The sequence below is a fragment of the Medicago sativa genome, chromosome 8, assembly GCF_051527215.1.
Source record: "Medicago sativa cultivar Bolivia chromosome 8, Bolivia_mono, whole genome shotgun sequence".
Classification (NCBI taxonomy): Eukaryota; Viridiplantae; Streptophyta; class Magnoliopsida; order Fabales; family Fabaceae; genus Medicago; species Medicago sativa.
Window position 1 is genome coordinate 27,987,291 of NC_140756.1, and position 20,427 is coordinate 28,007,717.

Sequence of the window (20,427 nt, forward strand, 5' to 3'; positions counted from 1 at the left end):
CTGAGAATTGTGTACTTGGAATTGTGTTGTGCGATGCAGGCTTTGCTGGGTATTGATCAATTTTTTTTGGCCATCCCTGTGTGTTTTGCTGGTGGTGTTATTAACAGTCGATGGAGAAGATGAGGGAGGGAAGAAGGAAGAAGATGAAGTCAGGGGCAAATAAGTATTTTCACGTGTCTCATATTTCATTAAGGGCAAAATTCTTAATTAGGACCAAATTTAAAGTGATTAATAATTACAGGGACGAAATGGGAGGATTAGTAAGCTCAGGGACGAAATTTCAAATGACCCCTAATTACAGGGATGAAATGCATATTTTACCTTTTTTTTATTAATATTAATATTACTCATACACAAGAAAATAATAGGTTTGATACAAAATATGACACAAATTTATTAAAAAAGTTAACATTACACAATGAAAATGATTGATTATATTTGAAATAGATTAAGTAGTAATAATATAGATTAAATTAATGCAATATATAAGATTAAATATCAATGAGCAATATATTAATGCAATATATAATACTAATAAAATAATAAATAAGTATAAAAATTTACTTTTGCGGTTTTTCCAAAACAACATCCAAACACATCCAAAAATATTTGGTTTTTTGCGGTTTTCGGTTTTTTTGGATAGGTTTGCGGTTTTATTTTAGATCGGTTTGGATTTGAACACCCCTACCCATGGGTTTGACGAAACCTTGGGGGGCAGTAAGTAATGTCGTGAACAATAATGAATCATGAATCCACTTTACCAATATAACTCTCTGTTAATCCAAGAGACTCAATTGAGAAACAATGGTCCGCAAAACTTAAAGCAGTCATGGCCCCCCACCTCAAGTCGCTCCTCGAAGTAAATACATAGTGTCAACCTGTAACGCCCTACTTTTAATATTTATTATTTAATTGATTTATTGCATTTTAGTAGAATATTTTATGATTTATTATACATATTTTGATGGAAAGTATATATATTAATAATTGATATTATGTGTTAATATTATTGCATATGGGGGAGAATTATAATTATTAGAAATAAATAAGTAAGAGGGGAGGAAGTAAATTGTGGTGAGAAGAGTAATTATAAAATAGGTTAAGAGTCAGTAGGAGTTAGAAAATCAGAACACGTACGTTTTAGACAAAAGAGGAGAAAGAGGAGAACTCAGAGGGAGAACCCTAAGAACGAAGAACGCAGTCGTTGGAATTCAGAAAAATAATCTAAGGTAAGGGTGGGATTCATATTTTCTAATCTTAAGTATGTTCTTCTAAAATTGGGTTTGACAGAAGTTGTAGGTTGTGAGTTTTAGGGATTAGGGTTAATCTTATGTTGTTGTTCATAGTTTTGTTGTTTGAGAAATTAAGTCTTTGAATTATGAATTTAATTGTTGAAAGTGCATGAATTTCCCATGAATTGCTATGTTAAATTGATGTTCAGGTCTTAGGATGATCATAGGCAATGTTCCCTATCAAATTTGGGGTTTGGGTAATTGAAAATTGGGTTTTAAGAGTGATTCTTAAGCGAAAAACGCATTGTTAAACTGATTTTTGAACTGCTGAGAAGCCCAAAATCGGCCACCGAATTGTCAAAATCGGCCACCATTTTCTGATCTAAATTTCCAGTTTTAGTTCTGGAAAAATCGGCCCTCGATTTTCAAAATCGGCCACCGATTTTCTGTCAGGCCAATCTAGGAAATATTCACATTTTTCACCCGTTTCTGTTTTGAATTAACTTTCGGTGTAAACATGAAAGTTGTAGATAATTGAGTTAGCTTTCTAATGGCTTTGGAGTGACTAGAAAATTAATTGTAGATTTTGAGTTATGATGGAAATAGTCCAAGTGCGTCTTCAGAAAACTTTAAGAAAACTTAGCATAACTGACCCCAAGTTAGTCCAAAAACTTATGGTTGGCTTCCCAACTTCAACTTAAGTATTAGGGATTTAGTTGAGGTGTTTTATGAGTATTTGGCTTATGTCTTATTGATCAAACTTGATTTGCTTTTGACGAATGTTTTGGACTTTGATATGAATGTAATTGATTAATGTATATGTTGTCATTGTTGTTGATATGTTGGAATATCTTATGTGAATATTGTATGATGTATAATATTATGATGTTATGCCATTCAAGTTGTTGTACGAAAGTTGTGTTGATGCATAAGTTTCTAAGGTCGTCTTTGTTGTTAACGTTGATGTTGCTGTCATCCAAGTTGCTAAGTTGTTGATTGTCTAAGTTGTTGGTTGTATAGGTTGTTGGTCGTCTAAGTCGTTGGTTGTCTAAGTTGTCGCTTTAGAGTCGTGTCGTTGCATAGCATAGTCAGAGATGGGGGCTTAATGCCCGACAGGTCATTTTATGACCTTAGAGATGGGGGCTTAATGCCCGACAAGTCCTTTTATGACCTTAGAGATGGGGGCTTAATGCCCGACAGGTCCATTTATGACCTTAGAGATGGTGGCTTAATACCCTGGTGGTACCACATGCATATTGATGTTGGCTAAGATGTTGTTGTTTAAGATGAGGAGTTGCTGTTGCATTGTAGAGTCGTCATAACATGAAATAAATGATGATTGCTTAAGATGTTGTTGCTGCCCTTGATGATGATGTTGCTGTTCTGACCTTAATGGATGATATTAGTTGATGTTATATAATGATGAATATATATTGTTGATGTTTAAGATGTTGTTGGTTGCTTTATCCTTATTAAATGATGTTAAGTTGATGATGTTGCATAGTCGAGTTGGTGCATCGATGTCTAAGTTGTTGTTTTTGCTGTTGTTGTTAAATTGATTGATATCAATGAGTTGTTAAGGAAAAGTTATGTGAAGTAATAAGTTGCTAAATGTTGTAGTTACGTTGTTAAATTCCATTGATGAATTACATGCTTATTACTTTTGATTATCTATCTCACCCCTTCTGCTTGAAAATGTTGGTCTTCGTATGAGTAACTTGCAGGTAACGAAGAATAGTGCAGTTGTGAGTGATCTTTGTCGTGTCGTCTAGGATGCTCTGATACGTAACGGGATGGGGATTTGTTTGATGCATTGTTTTCCTTGTTACATATTTCTTTTATTAGTGTTGGACTAATTTCATGAAGACTATTTTAAGATGTTAAGTTGTGGCCTTTTAGTGCCAAGGATTTTATAAGATGATGTAAAACTATTCCGCTGCATATGATTATTGGATTTTTATAAAGGCTGGTTATTTTAATAAATAGTATTTTCTATTACTATAATTGTGGGTAATGTTGTAAGATGAATGTGATGCTCCGTTTCTGATGAGAAACTCTGATATTCTTTATATTTATTTATATTGGGAAAACGGGGTGTTCCACAACCAATTGCAGCTAGGGATGGCAAAACCGGTCGGCGCACCCCGTACATATTTGCCCCGCTTAAGCACGTCTAAAATGGGATGAGACGAATTGAGTCAATTTAGGTGGCTGCCGAGTCCAAAATTCCACACCACCCTCACTTAGTGGCAAACTGACGAATTGGAACCCGTAAAAAAAAATTGTTTTAAAGCATTCTTTTTGTTTGTCTAGTAGCCTAGTGGCTGGCCCCCCACATCAAGTCGCTCCTCGAAGTAAATACATAGTGTCAACCAATTGCAGCTAGGGATGGCAAAACCGGTCGGCGCGCCCCGTACATATTTGCCCCGCTTAAGCACGTCTAAAACAGGATGAGACGAATTGAGTCAATTTAGGTGGCCGCCGAGTCCAAAATTCCACACCACCCTCACTTAGTGGCAAACTGACGAATTAGAACCCGTAAAAAAAATTGTTTTAAAGCATTCTTTTTTTTTTGTCTAGTAGCCTAGTGGCTAGAGCTCACACAATTAAATGTGGAGAAGTGGGGTGTCCGGGGTTCGAACCCTGTCCCCTGCATAAATTATGCAATATCTCTACCAACTAAGCTAAGCTCACGCGGACGTTTTAAAGCATTCTTATTTGTTGTTCTTTAAAAATTAAAAAAATTGGTAACAAATAAAATTGTGCTAAAAACAAGTTTACGTGATAAATCAAACACAATCAACATCCTTTATTATAAAAGCTAGAGTTGCCAAGCTATCATGTTTGCCCTAATCCCTAGCTATTTTTCCCTCCTAAGCATGTATATGATCTCAGTCATTGATGTGAATTCATTGCTAATCTAATCTCAGCCGTTGATTCAAAGGCTATGTTTCAAACTACTCATTTCCTATCTCATACAAATACGTCATAATGTCCATTAAGATCGTAGTTAATGCTAATCAAATAACCATAACTCCCAACGATTACCATCTCCTACCTTTGTCATCTCCCGCTGATCAAATCACCATAACTCCTAACGTTTACCATCTTCCACCATTATCATATCCCACCATTAGAATCTCCTACCAGAAGATTTGCGTTTATCAAATTTTATCGTCTCCTAACTCTTAATGCTATCTGAAATAGAGTGATAGGAATATATGTGTTTTAAGGTGAAGTTTTCCCCAAATTTTACCACTAAGGTTAAATGTTCGTTCTTCACAGTGCATGTACAAAATCAGGTTTGTTTCATTTGATGATTTAATCTTTTTCTATTTAAATAAGATGAACGGATTCCGTAAACTTATTCCGTAAACTTTTTCTGCCTAACTTCTAGGATGTTGAAGAACTGCAACCATTCTTTGTTGCTGAATATTTCTACGAGCTACCGGAGCAATGGCACTTGCTAGATGGTGATGGGAATACTCATAACGTTGTGTTCAACAAATCAGTTAGTCGGCCGTTGTTGACAGATGGTTGGAGTGCATTGCGATTGTTCTACGAGTTTAGTGGAAGTAAGATTATTGCTTTCCAGTACCTTGGTGGAAGTAGATTTCAAATCTTTGTTTTTGCTCATAACATTACTCTAGCTGATTATCCACCCTATCATTCCATGAGTGTGGCACCATCGCGTTATTGTTCCTTTGAAGTTCCTATCGTTGGATATGGATCGACGATATCACCGAAGGTTGTTTATTGCTTTTTTGTTGCTATTCAATTAGATATATGCTATAAAAAAGGATTTTTGTCTGTCATTAACAGTTTTTTTTCTTTTTTTTAGGGACTACCTCATACTTTTGGCAAATTCCTTAGAGTGAAACATCACGATTACCTAATGTTGTGCGGACCTTTTGACAATATCATTCTTGTGAGACTCAAATATACAGACGACCCCATACCAAATGTGATGTTCGGAAAAGGTTGGACGAGTTTTTGTGCTGCCAATGGTATTGAAGGTGGAGACGTGTTGATTTTCAAGTGCAAATGCGTCATGGTCAAAAAATATGTTATCGTATCCAAGCGTTAATAAACACATGACTCGAGTTTTTTTATTAGTAATACTTTAAGTTTTTCTTTGAAAGAAAGAATAATTTAGTATGTGTTTTTTGTTAGTAATTGTAACACCCCGTTTTCCCAACTTAAAAATTTTGTGAAAATTATCAGAGTTTATCATCATAAACGGAGCATCACATTCATCAATACATCAATTCCAACAATCATAGTAATAGGAAATACTATTTATTAAAGCAACCTGTCTTTATAAAATTCAATAATCAATGCAGCGGAATTTAGTTTACATCATCTCATAAAATCCTTGGCATTAAAAGGCCACAACTTAACATCTTAAATAGTCTTCATAAAATACTGCAACATTATTAAAAGAAATACGTAACAAGGAAAACAATGCATCAGACAATCCCTATCTCGTTACGTATCATAGCATCCTAGATGACACGACGGAGATCACTCACAACTGCACTATTCTCCATTATCTGCAAGTTACTCATACGAAGAGCAACATTTTCAAGCAGAAGGGGTGAGATTTCACATTCATTAATAGCAAATAACAATTCATAAAAACTAATCAACATACACATGTTCAACATTAAATAAACATCAGTTAACATCATCTATTAATCTCAGAACAACATTATTATCATCAAGAACATCAACAACAACTCAAGTACTCATCATTTATATCATGTTATGACGACTCTACAATGCAACAACGACTCCTTATCTTAAACAACAACATCTTAGACAACTTCAACATGCATGTGGTACCACCAGGGCATTTGTAACGCCCTCCTTTTTATTTAATTATTTTTATTAAGTTAGAATCTGTTTATGTGATTTATTTATATATATGAGGTGTTAGTATTTTATTATGTGGTATTATTCTATTATTTATTAGAATATGAGAATTATTAGTGTAAGTAGAATTGGAGGTTAGAATAGAAAGAAAAATAAGTTATTGGGCCTAAATAGATTTAGGAAGAGTGATTAGTATTATAAATAAGGAAGCTTAGGTTAGAAAGAGTTTTTACGTTAAACCGCTTTTTGGAGAAAGAGGAGAAAGAGGAGAACTCAAAGAGAGAGAACCCTAGGAACGAAGAACGCTGCTTTTGATTTCAGAAAAACAATCTAAGGTAAGGGTGGGACTATCTTTCACTAATATTAAGTCTGTGAATCATTAGATTGCATCTAACGTGTTTTAGGATGAGTTTTGTAAGATTATGAGAATTAGGGTTTGAGTGAGGATTGATGATTAGGTGATGAAAAACCGTTGAATTGATGTAAGGGGGAGTCTTTATTCATCATAAGGGTTGTGTACTCATGTAGGTAGTGAAAGGTTTTGTTTACCATTTTTTTCATGATTTTTGATGATTTCATGTTAAATTTATATTCTCATATGTTGATTTGATTATATGTTTTGTTTTACTGTTATTTTGATCGATCAAGAATGATCTACTTTTGATTGAATAGTTGTTCTGTTTTGTTCATGGATTGATGCGTTTCATATATGCTTATATGCGATTTGTACATGATTTGGTACTCTCTTTCATCAAATTAATTTTCGACGACTCTTTTGTTTCTTGTTCCGAAACTACATTAAGATTGGACTGTTTTTTTTTTTTTTTTGTAATCGTATATACATGTATACCTTCTTCATGCCAACTCTTTAGTGATTGAGATTTTGAAACTTCTAATAATGATCAAGTTACCCTTGTAAGTTATCGAAGCTTGCTTTAAGATAAGTCTTCTCAAACATTTTTCTTTTCTTTTTTTAGAAACTTATTTGTGACTTTGGTTTATCAGTAATTGCCCTTAAACATGCTCCAAAGTGAAGTCAATTGTGTTTTTCTTGCTTTTGGATAAATCACCCCAAAAACATTGCTATTATTATTTATTTATTTATTTACTTTAATCTTTGGCAATTTAAGATGCTTCATGTTTCAAGCAAATTATGTTTGATTTTTATTCCTAATGCAGCCCATCGTGATATTTATTATTCTTTTTACTTTGTTTGGTGTAATTGCTATCATATATGATAAAAGTTGTCTCTAATTTTCTTTGTTATGTCTCTAAAATATATGATAGTATTTACGTGTATAACTTGCTTAATAAATCTCTATCAGTACCTCTTCATATGGGCATCTATGAAAATACAATTAAATAATTTATCTTAGCTTTACATATTTTATTTTGGTAGAAAGTTTCACATATTTATTTCTACAATTAATGATGAATTATTTGATAATGTGTGTTGATGTGATATTTGAAGATGTGTGATTTAAAGATGTTGTTGATTATCATTTGATGCTGTTATACTATGAAGCTGATATGAGATGAATTATTTATATGCTGCATATACTGCTGAGTCTTATTTAAGATGTAAGTGTCGGTCTAAGTCAATGAGTTATAAGATGTTCATGAAGTTTCTAAGACGTAGGAAGTTGAGTCCATTGCATACTCATTCAAAGTTGGGGGCTTGATGCCCTGGAATGCTTAGTCATTCACACGATTGGTGAGGGCTTGATGCCCTGGAGCTTTTGCTCATTTTTGTTGGGGGCTTGATGCCCTGAAGAGCCTATTTACGCTCATATATGTTGGTTGGGGGCTTGATGCCCTGGAGTTTTAGCTCACTATGTTGGGGGCTTGATGCCCTGAAGAGCCTATTTACGCTCATATAAGTTGGTTGGGAGCTTGATGCTCTGTATTGGTACCACATGCATTTGCATTATTAAGATGTCTAAGATCGTTTAAGATGATTGAGAAGTTGAAGTTGCATAGTCGAGTTGTTAAGATGTCAAGTTGTCAAGTTGTTAAGATGTCAAGTTGTCGAGTAGTTAAGTTGTTAAGACGTTTTTAATTGTATTTATGATGATATAAGATGATGTTTTATGATTACATTTATGAAGATGTATGATGATGTTTGTGATTGTATTTTGTTGATGTATGATGAAGTTTATGACTAATGTAGGAAGATTAATGATATTAGTTAAAGAAGTTTAAGTTGTTATATATAATTAATGAATTATATGAAGCTTATGTTGTTAAATGTAATTAATGAGTTACCTGCTTAATATTATTGTTTGAGAAATCTCACCCCTTTGCTTGAAAATGTTGCTCTTCGTGTGGGTAACTTGCAGGTAACCAAGATTAGTTGCGGTCGTGAGTGAACTCCTCACAAATGTGTCTTTAGGTGCTCTGATACGTAACGGGATGGGATTATGTCTTTACTTTCTATTCCTTACGTATTGCTTATGGATTTTTATGAATAAATGATGAACAAAGACTTTATGAGATTTTATGATAAGGCCTGCGTGCCAAAGACTTTTTATGATGTTGAACTAATTCCGCTGCGAAGTTTTGAAATACTTATGTTAAATGATTTTGAAGGATAAATTGTTATTTATTTCATTTATGAATTTTAAGAAGTGTAGCATTCCGTTTATGATTGAAAAATACTCTGATTTATTAAGAAATTTTTACGTTGGGAAAACGGGGTGTTACAATTGGTATCAGAGCAGGTCGGTCCGTCTGGCCAAGTAGATGAGTCGTTGTGTCGTGTCGTCATGTTTTCTAGTTAGTAGTTATGTTTTTTATGTGATCATGTTTAACTAACTAACTTGATGTGGTTTTTGTGTTTTGTTTGAAAAAGTAATAACTAAATTTATCTTTTCTTGTGCTTTGAATTTCGAGGACGAAATTCTTTTAAGTTGGGGAGAGTTGTAACGCCCTCCTTTTTATTTAATTATTTTTATTAAGTTAGAATCTGTTTATGTGATTTATTTATATATATGAGGTGTTAGTATTTTATTATGTGGTATTATTCTATTATTTATTAGAATATGAGAATTATTAGTGTAAGTAGAATTGGAGGTTAGAATAGAAAGAAAAATAAGTTATTGGGCCTAAATAGATTTAGGAAGAGTGATTAGTATTATAAATAAGGAAGCTTAGGTTAGAAAGAGTTTTTACGTTAAACCGCTTTTTGGAGAAAGAGGAGAAAGAGGAGAACTCAAAGAGAGAGAACCCTAGGAACGAAGAACGCTGCTTTTGATTTCAGAAAAACAATCTAAGGTAAGGGTGGGACTATCTTTCACTAATATTAAGTCTGTGAATCATTAGATTGCATCTAACGTGTTTTAGGATGAGTTTTGTAAGATTATGAGAATTAGGGTTTGAGTGAGGATTGATGATTAGGTGATGAAAAACCGTTGAATTGATGTAAGGGGGAGTCTTTATTCATCATAAGGGTTGTGTACTCATGTAGGTAGTGAAAGGTTTTGTTTACCATTTTTTTCATGATTTTTGATGATTTCATGTTAAATTTATATTCTCATATGTTGATTTGATTATATGTTTTGTTTTACTGTTATTTTGATCGATCAAGAATGATCTACTTTTGATTGAATAGTTGTTCTGTTTTGTTCATGGATTGATGCGTTTCATATATGCTTATATGCGATTTGTACATGATTTGGTACTCTCTTTCATCAAATTAATTTTCGACGACTCTTTTGTTTCTTGTTCCGAAACTACATTAAGATTGGACTGTTTTTTTTTTTTTTTTGTAATCGTATATACATGTATACCTTCTTCATGCCAACTCTTTAGTGATTGAGATTTTGAAACTTCTAATAATGATCAAGTTACCCTTGTAAGTTATCGAAGCTTGCTTTAAGATAAGTCTTCTCAAACATTTTTCTTTTCTTTTTTTAGAAACTTATTTGTGACTTTGGTTTATCAGTAATTGCCCTTAAACATGCTCCAAAGTGAAGTCAATTGTGTTTTTCTTGCTTTTGGATAAATCACCCCAAAAACATTGCTATTATTATTTATTTATTTATTTACTTTAATCTTTGGCAATTTAAGATGCTTCATGTTTCAAGCAAATTATGTTTGATTTTTATTCCTAATGCAGCCCATCGTGATATTTATTATTCTTTTTACTTTGTTTGGTGTAATTGCTATCATATATGATAAAAGTTGTCTCTAATTTTCTTTGTTATGTCTCTAAAATATATGATAGTATTTACGTGTATAACTTGCTTAATAAATCTCTATCAGTACCTCTTCATATGGGCATCTATGAAAATACAATTAAATAATTTATCTTAGCTTTACATATTTTATTTTGGTAGAAAGTTTCACATATTTATTTCTACAATTAATGATGAATTATTTGATAATGTGTGTTGATGTGATATTTGAAGATGTGTGATTTAAAGATGTTGTTGATTATCATTTGATGCTGTTATACTATGAAGCTGATATGAGATGAATTATTTATATGCTGCATATACTGCTGAGTCTTATTTAAGATGTAAGTGTCGGTCTAAGTCAATGAGTTATAAGATGTTCATGAAGTTTCTAAGACGTAGGAAGTTGAGTCCATTGCATACTCATTCAAAGTTGGGGGCTTGATGCCCTGGAATGCTTAGTCATTCACACGATTGGTGAGGGCTTGATGCCCTGGAGCTTTTGCTCATTTTTGTTGGGGGCTTGATGCCCTGAAGAGCCTATTTACGCTCATATATGTTGGTTGGGGGCTTGATGCCCTGGAGTTTTAGCTCACTATGTTGGGGGCTTGATGCCCTGAAGAGCCTATTTACGCTCATATAAGTTGGTTGGGAGCTTGATGCTCTGTATTGGTACCACATGCATTTGCATTATTAAGATGTCTAAGATCGTTTAAGATGATTGAGAAGTTGAAGTTGCATAGTCGAGTTGTTAAGATGTCAAGTTGTCAAGTTGTTAAGATGTCAAGTTGTCGAGTAGTTAAGTTGTTAAGACGTTTTTAATTGTATTTATGATGATATAAGATGATGTTTTATGATTACATTTATGAAGATGTATGATGATGTTTGTGATTGTATTTTGTTGATGTATGATGAAGTTTATGACTAATGTAGGAAGATTAATGATATTAGTTAAAGAAGTTTAAGTTGTTATATATAATTAATGAATTATATGAAGCTTATGTTGTTAAATGTAATTAATGAGTTACCTGCTTAATATTATTGTTTGAGAAATCTCACCCCTTTGCTTGAAAATGTTGCTCTTCGTGTGGGTAACTTGCAGGTAACCAAGATTAGTTGCGGTCGTGAGTGAACTCCTCACAAATGTGTCTTTAGGTGCTCTGATACGTAACGGGATGGGATTATGTCTTTACTTTCTATTCCTTACGTATTGCTTATGGATTTTTATGAATAAATGATGAACAAAGACTTTATGAGATTTTATGATAAGGCCTGCGTGCCAAAGACTTTTTATGATGTTGAACTAATTCCGCTGCGAAGTTTTGAAATACTTATGTTAAATGATTTTGAAGGATAAATTGTTATTTATTTCATTTATGAATTTTAAGAAGTGTAGCATTCCGTTTATGATTGAAAAATACTCTGATTTATTAAGAAATTTTTACGTTGGGAAAACGGGGTGTTACAGCATTAAGCCCCCATCTCTAAGGTCATAGTTGGACCTGTCGGGCATTAAGCCCCCATCTCTGACTATGCAACGACACAACTCTAATGCAACAACTTCATCTTTAATGTTAATTTCAATATATATTATTCACAAGATATCATCATGTCAAAACAGCACTACTGGAACACAATTTAATCAGCAACATTCTTCATATTTACATCAGAACCCAACCCATCATGGAATCAAGCGAAAGGACAAGAATTCGCGAAAACAGCAAGTCTGTACTGCACTAGCTCGCGAGGCGAGCTACACTACTCGCAATGGCGAGCTCAACTGGGAAGCTCGCGAGGCGCACAAAAGTACTCGCAATGGCGAGCTCAGGGTGTTTGCTCGCGAGGCGAGCGCATTCACTCGCAATGGCGAGCTCAGGGGTTTACTCGCGAGGCGAGGAGATTCACTCGCAATGGCGAGCGATGACAGAATAGTCTATCGCAGCCTCTCTGTTCTCACTCACAGGCATCCAAAATTCACTACCCAAGCCTCAAAATCATCAGGAATCAACATCTAAACGTTTTCTATGACTGATTAACATCTTTCTACGTCAAATTACACAAAATTCACTTAAATCTTCCGTTTTTAATAATTCTTCACCTAATTCCCAAATTCTCATACCTAACACAATTGATTAAATTTCATGAATTAAAACTTGATACTAATGAGAGTTAGTCTCACCCTTACCTTAGGTTATTTTTCTGAAATCCAACAGCCGCGTTCTTCGTTCTTAGGGTTCTCTCTGACTTCTCCTCTTTTCTCCTCTTTTCCCAATCGTACGCGTTCTAATTTTTCTTTCTTTCTAACCGACTTTTAAACCATTTCTCTAATTGCTCTTCTCCCTAAAAACTACTCTCTTCCCTAGTAAATAATTATTTCTAATAATAGTACTCCTCCCCCACATAGTAATGATATTAATACTTATAATATCATTTATTAATATATATTCCATCAGATATATATATATATAATAAATCATATAATATTCTACTAAAATGCAATAAATCAATTAATTAATAGATATTAAAAAGTGGGCGTTACAACTCTCCCCCACTTAGAATATTTACGTCCTCGTAAATGTACCTTTTGCAAACAACTCTGGGTAAGATTCCCGCATCTTACTCTCCAATTCCCACGTCAAACTTTCACCAGCTGCTCCTTCCCAAACGACCTTCACAAGGGGTATTTCCTTGCCTCTAAGCCTCTTCATTTCACGATCTTCTATCCTCACTGGTAAGGTCTCAACCGTAAGGTTGTCCCTTACTTTCACATCATCTCTTGGGATCACATGGGATGGATCCGTCACGTACTTCCGAAGTTGCGACACATGAAACACATCATGCAAGTTCGAAAGATGTGGTGGCAAACCCACCCTATAAGCAATCGTCCCGATCCTTTCTGAAATCTGATACGGACCAATAAACCGCGGAGTCAACTTCTTTGACTTCAATGCACGTCCAACACCTGTCACATGAGTGACCCTCAAAAACACATGGTCTCCTTCTTGGAACTCAAGATCCTTCCTGCGTTTATCATGATAACTCTTCTGCCTATCTTGCGACTCTTTCATCTTTTCGCTAATTAGTTTCACCTTCTCGGTAGTCTGTTGGACAATTTCTGGTCCCAACACCACACTCTCACCGGACTCAAACCAACACAACGGAGTTCTGCATCTCCGACCATACAATGCTTTGAAAGGTGCCATTCCAATGCTAGAATGGTAACTGTTGTTGTACGTGAACTCTATCAGCGGTAGATGACTATCCCAAGTTCCACCTTGCTCAAATACACAAACTCTCAATAAATCCTCCAGCGACTGAATTGTTCTTTCTGACTGCCCGTTTGTTTGCGGATGGTATGCTGAACTCAACCTCAAATTAGTTCCCAAGGCCTCATGCAAACTCTTCCAGAACCTAGACGTAAACCTCAGATCTCTGTCCGACACAATGCTCGAAGGGACACCATGTAGCTTCACAACATCTCTAATATAAATCTCTGCTAACTGGGACACAGGAAAAGTAATATTAATCGGAATGAAGTGATCCGACTTCATCAATATATCTACTATTACCCAAATCACATCATTCTGTTGGATATTTGTATGTTGGCTTCACTTTTGCCTAAAACAAATATTCAATTCAGATGTGGAACACAATGTTCCAACATCCAGACCTGGTCTGTACGTTCTGTGCTTTGCCTATGTTTACGCACGCGCTTGCTTAATTGAAGGAATCCACACCAGCATGTGTTGGTATGAATCGTGTGCAATTATGATGAGATCAGAACATATGTGATTTCTTAAGCAATTGTTAAAATGACTTAGGAAAGTATTTTTAAGGTGACTTTTAATGAGCCTACTTTCTAGGAGTTTCCATATCCGTCCCTGTTGCTTAATCAATAAGTCACTGATCCGATCTGAAGCATGATTGAAGGAATGACACGCCTTGCTTCAGTATATAAAGGAGGCTGCAAGACCTAAAGAATCATTCAAGACATTGGTTTACAAAATAGAGTTTTGTTTAGGTTTTGAGTCTTATATCTTGTGAGCCTTTCCTGTATCATCTTGATACATGTTTAGGACTGTGCTTTGAGTTGTAATACTGTACACTACTCCGAAGCTTTTAAGCAAGGAGCTAGGTAGATTGTGAACTGCATCTAAGCTTTTAAGCAAGGTTGCAAGTTGTTATTTTTTAGGGTAACCTCATTTGATTTAAGTCTGTAATTTGGAAATCACAGGGGATTGTGATCTGTTGTAAGGGAGTGAGATGGGATCTCAGATCTAGGAGTTCCTAGGTTGAAGTCTAGTTGGGGTAGGTCCTAGGTCACAAGTGCAAACGTGGTTTGCTGAGAGCTTTTGAATACGGACTGCACTAGTGGATTTCCTTCCTGGCTTGGTAGTCCCCAGAGTAGGTGACGTTGCACCGAACTGGGTTAACAATTTCTCTGTGCCTCTATTCTTTCCAGTCTGTTATTTTGCTTTATTATGTTTATGTCTGTTAGCTTAATGTTCTAAACATCATATACAACATTCGGTTTTTCTGTGTACTGTGTTGGAACATCGTTTGGAACATCGTAAGTCTAACGTGTCAGAATATCAATTGGCATCAGAGCAGGCACCCTGCCTATTATTGGGTGAGATTCAGAGGAGATTTATTCTGGCAATATGGAGAAAGAAGGAGGTTTCGTTAACAGACCACCGTTACTAGATGGAACAAACTATGACTACTGGAAGTCACGTATGAGTGCCTATCTCAAGTCTATTGACAGCAAGACTTGGAAGGTTGTGATGAAAGGTTGGGAACATCCAGTTGTTCTTGACAAAGATGGCAACAAAACCACGGTTTTGAAGCCAGAAGGTGAGTGGACACTGCTTGAAGATGAACTGTCTCTTGCAAACTTCAAGGCCCTAAATGCCCTTTTCAATGGAGTGGACAAAAATATGTTCAGACTTATCAAAAAGTGTGATGTTGCCAAAGATGCTTGGGACATCCTGAAGACAGCTCATGAAGGTACCTCCAAGGTGAAGAGCTCAAGGATTCAACTCCTGACGACCAAGTTTGAAAGTCTAAGAATGCAAGAGGATGAGACTATACAGGATTACTACATGAATGTCCTTGACATTGCCAATTCCTTTGACTCTCTTGGAGAAAAACTGTCAGATGAAAAATTGGTGAGAAAAATTCTCAGATCTCTGCCAAAGAGATTTGACATGAAGGTCACAGCCATTGAGGAAGCAGGTGGAAGAGCTCATAGGTTCTCTTCAAAACTTTGAGCTTGTTGTTGATAACAGATCTGAGAAGAAGGGAAAAGGCATAACCTTCACATCAAACACAACTGATGATGAAGGATTGGAAGAGTGCATAGAGGATGAGAATCTGTCAGAGGACTTTGTAATGCTAGGGAGACAGTTTAACAAGATTCTCAAACAAGTAAGTAGCAGATCCAGATGTAATGGGCGAAACATCAGATTGAACACTGACAGGCAACAAGGTAATCAAAATGGAACACTGACACAGCTGATAAAAATGAAGATAAAAACAGCTGATACAAAGGTGTGCAATGTCATGAGTGTGAAGGTTATGGTCACATCAGAACTGAATGTGCAACTTTTCTCAAGAAGCAAAAGAAAGGGATGATTGTGTGCTGGTCTGATGATGAAGGAACAGATGGAGATGTTGATAGTGATGCTGCTAAACGTGTCAGTGCAATGACTGGAAGAGTGGAACCTGAGTCTGAAAATGAAGATTCTGACTATGAGAAAGTAACTGTGCCTAGTGGTTATCAAGACATTCATGATGATAGCACTTTCAGGCATGTGATGGAGCAGGAAGAAATCATTAATCATCTTCAGGAAGAAAGGATTGGTCATCTGGCAAAAATCTCTGATCTAAACAAAGAGGTAATGTTACTCAATTCTCAACTTGATAATGTCCTTAAACAAGTTAGAATGATGACCACTGGAACTGATGTTCTAGATAGGATGATAGAAGGTCAAGTGATAGGTAAACCAAATGGCATAAGCTTTACACATGAACACTTGAAACAGGAACAACAAAACAGTAGCTATAGTCAGGCTTTAGAACACTATCATAAGGCCAAGAAGGGAAAGCCAGTAAAGAAAATTAAGTTTGTCCCCTCATCTATAACAGATAATGTCACTGATAGAGGTCCAATGTTGGAACATTCTGTACAACATCCTAAAACTGACTCAGTAAAAGAGGATCTCTCTTGGAAGTGTCATTTTTGCCACAGACAGGGTCATAAAACATCTGTTTGTTTTGATCTGTTTGGTGTACCTAGACAACATCAACCTAGTTCAAACATGAGAGGGGTCAAGAAGAAATGGAAACCAAAATGCTTAGGTCTAATAGTCCATACCTCCTTAAGAGCATCCTCAAGTGAAGATTGGTACTTTGATAGTGGGTGTTCTCGTCACATGACAGGGATGGACAATTTTCTAAGAAATGTCAGACCTTATGCCAAATGTGACATAACCTGACTAAAATAATGTTTAAATAGAGTTATCATCCTGGAAGACGAAAGGTCACACCTTGTGACCTTTCGTCTTCCAGGATAAAAACTCTATTTAAACAATATTTTAGTCACGTTACTTGTTAGTGAAGGATCACCAAGACTGAATAATGTCTTGTTGGTCAAAGGACTGGCTGCCAACCTAATTAGTATTAGTCAATTATGTGATCAGGGGCTAAGTGTAAGTTTCAGTAAGACTGAGTGTCAGATCATAGATGAGAAGGGTAAGGTGAGTATGAAGGGTACTAGGTCTAAGGACAACTGCTACTTATGGATTTCTCAAGAACAGGCTCTCATATCCTCATGCATGCTGAGCAAAGCTGAAGAGGTAAAACTGTGGCATCAAAAACTAGGTCACTTGAATATGCAAGGAATAAAGAAAGCTATCTCTCTAGAAGCAATCAGAGGTTTACCCAAACTAGAAATCACTGATAGCAATATTTGTGGTGAATGTCAAGTTGGTAAACAGACTCGGATGTCCCATCCTAGGTTGGAACATCATGGAACCACAAAAACTCTTGAGCTTCTTCATATTGATTTAATGGGACCCATGCAAGTTGCTAGCATTGGTGGAAAGAAGTATGTTCTGGTGGTTGTTGATGACTTTTCAAGATTTACATGGGTGAACTTCATCAGAGAGAAATCTGATACCTTTGAGTCACTCAAGGAACTTTGCATCCAACTACAAAGAGAGAAAAATAGAGGTATTGTCAGGATAAAAAGTGATCATGGAACAGAGTTTGAAAACTCCAAATTTCATGAATTTTGTGCAGATGAAGGAATCGGGCATGAATTCTCATCTCCCATAACACCTCAACAGAATGGAGTGGTGGAAAGGAAGAATAGGACTCTACAAGAATCTGCCAGAGTTATGTTACATGCTAAACACCTACCTCTTTATTTCTGGGCTGAAGCTATGAATACAGTTTGTCATGTTCATAACAGAGTCACTCTGAGAACAGGTACTACAACTACCTTGTATGAGTTATGGAAGGAACGAAAGCCTACTGTAAATTACTTCCATGTCTCTGGTAGCAAGTGTTACATTCTAGCAGATAGAGATTACAGAAGAAAAATGGACCCAAAGAGTGATGAAGGAGTTTTTCTTGGTTACTCTACTAACAGCAGAGCCTATAGAGTGTTTAACAACAAAACTCAAGTTGTTATGGAATCCATCAATGTAGTGGTAGATGATATGGTTAAAGAACCAATGCTTGAAGTTGTACCAGGTGTTGAAGCATATCCTGAAACATCTGCTCAAGAGAAAGTAAGACCTAAAGCTGATGAAGAACCTGAGACTAACTCTGAAGATATTGAACTGGAGAATGCAGAATCAAACAAAGGACCTTCGATCAGAGTTCAGAAGAATCATCCTCAAGAGCTCATTATTGGAGATCCAGATCAGGGAATCAGAACCAGGAGATCTAATGATGTTATCTCTAATTCCTGTTTTGTGTCCAAATTTGAACCTAAAAATGTAAAGGAAGCTCTTACTGATGATTTCTGGATTAAAGCCATGCAAGAAGAACTCAACCAGTTCAAAAGAAGTGAAGTATTGGATCTGATGCCAAGACCAAATGACATAAATGTCATTGGAACAAAATGGATCTACAAAAACAAGTCAGATGAAAATGGCACTGTTACCAAAAAAAAGGGCAAGACTGGTAGCACAAGGTTATACACAAGTAGAAGGATTAGAGTTTGATGAAACATTTGCACCTGTGGCCAGATTGGAATCTATTAGGTTAATTTTGGGAGTGGCTTGTATCCTGAAGTTCAAATTGTTTCAGATGGATGTGAAGAGTGCCTTTTTAAATGGGTATCTCCATGAAGAAGTCTATGTTGAACAGCCAAAGGGATTTGTTGATCCAAATTTTCCTGATCATGTGTACAAGCTAAAGAAGGCACTATATGGGTTAAAGCAAGCACCTAGGGCTTGGTATGAAAGACTCACAGAATTTCTGACCCATCAAGGATACAAGAAGGGAGGAACAGACAAGACCTTGTTTGTTAAGAAGGACAAAGGAAGACTCATGATAGCATAGATCTATGTTGATGACATTGTGTTTGGAGGAATGTCGAATCAAATGGTTCAACATTTTGTTTATCAGATGCAGTCTGAATTTGAGATGAGTCTTGTGGGAGAGCTGACTTACTTTCTTGGTCTACAAGTTAGGCAGATGGAAGACACGACATTCATCTCCCAGAGTAAGTATGCCAAGAATATTGTGAAGAAATTTGGGCTAGAAAATGCCAGTCATAAAAGAACACCAACAGCCACACACATAAAGTTATTCAAAGATGAAAATGGTGTAGCTGTTGATCAAAGCCTGTACAGAAGCATGATTGGAAGTCTCCTATATCTTACATCAAGCAGACCTGACATAACTTTTGCTGTAGGGGTTTGTGCTAGATATCAAGGAGATCCTAAAATGAGTCATCTTGTTCAAGTCAAGAGGATTCTGAAGTACATAAATGGCACCACAGACTATGGAATTCTCTATTCTCACAGTGGAAGTTGCAGGTTGATTGGCTATTGTGATGCAGATTGGGCAGGTAGTGCAGATGACAGAAAAAGCACTTCAGGAGGCTGTTTCTTCCTTGGAAACAATCTGGTATCTTGGTTCAGCAAGAAACAAAATTTTGTGTCTCTATCAACAGCAGAAGCAGAATATATTGCTGCAGGTAGTAGCTGCTCTCAGTTAGTCTGGATGAAGCAAATGCTGGAAGAGTATGATGTTCAACAAAATGTTCTAACATTGTACTGTGACAATTTAAGTGCTATCAACATCTCCAAGAATCCTATACAACATAGCAGAACAAAGCACATTGACATCCGGCATCACTTCATTAGGGACCTTGTTGAAGACAAGGTAGTAACTCTGGAGCATGTGACAACTGAAGAACAATTGGCTGACATCTTCACAAAAGCCTTAGATGTCAAGCAATTTGAGAAACTACGGGGCAAGCTGGGTGTTTGCATCCATGAGGAATAGCAACACCGTTCAGAATGTCAGGTACTTTTAGCTATAATTTATGCTTTTATCAATTCTCAATTTGGCATATTTTATGGCTAAAAAGGGGAAGTAGATATATCCATGCTGTATGTTTCCTGACTATGTGCTTACAGATGTTGAGACATCTGTTTCTGGCTTTCTGGTGATTTTATTTTGGTATGTTTAAAATATATATAGTGCATGTATTCAGGGGGAGTAAAAGATATCTATTTGTGCTCCTTGAGGGGGAGTAAACTTCTGTGTCCCTGAATGTTCTTGTGGATGTTGGAACATCCTGATGGTTTGAGCTACTGAATGTTGTTTCTTATATTTCTCTAAGTAGCGTGTTGCGACAGTTGACTGTCTGTTTAGGATGTACAAGAATTTATTTTTCCTTATACGTCCTCTGCTGCAAGACTCTGATTTTCTCTCCGATACCTTTTAGTTTCTCTTGTCTGCATAATTCCATATGTTAATTGTTGTGTGAAAATAATGGAAGCAGAATCCGAGACCTGTAATATACTTCTTCTAGTTCTGAAGATTATGTGTGATGACTGAAGAATTATATTTTGGTATCTTTTAGAAGTCTGAGAATGTGAACCTTTCTTCAAGGAAGATTT

At 35.9% G+C, this 20,427-nt stretch overlaps 1 protein-coding gene and 1 pseudogene across 1 annotated transcript; one reads left to right on the forward strand and one right to left on the reverse strand.

Moving 5' to 3' along the window:
- Positions 1–12,843: 12,843 nt before the first annotated feature.
- On the reverse strand, positions 12,844–13,485 carry LOC146898082 (uncharacterized). The gene is made up of 2 exons (XM_085736506.1): positions 13,217–13,485; positions 12,844–13,057 (listed from the first exon to the last, which is right to left on the reverse strand). Exons 1-2 carry the CDS (start codon positions 13,483–13,485, stop codon positions 12,844–12,846), a joined length of 483 nt encoding a protein of 160 aa, XP_085592632.1.
- A 5,668-nt stretch (positions 13,486–19,153) lies between these two features.
- LOC146898083 (secreted RxLR effector protein 161 pseudogene) lies at positions 19,154–19,807 on the forward strand (annotated as a pseudogene).
- The last annotated feature ends 620 nt before the right edge of the window (positions 19,808–20,427 follow it).

What these genes read in the sequence shown, in the direction of transcription:
- LOC146898082 (XM_085736506.1), bottom strand. Translation starts at nt 13,485, where the DNA reads ATGGCACCTTTCAAAGCATTGTATGGTCGGAGATGCAGAACTCCGTTG. An exon ending in CGTGCATTGAAGTCAAAGAA is followed by an intron (nt 13,058 to 13,216) that starts GTTGACTCCGCG and finishes TGTGATCCCAAG; the next exon opens with AGATGATGTGAAAGTAAGGG.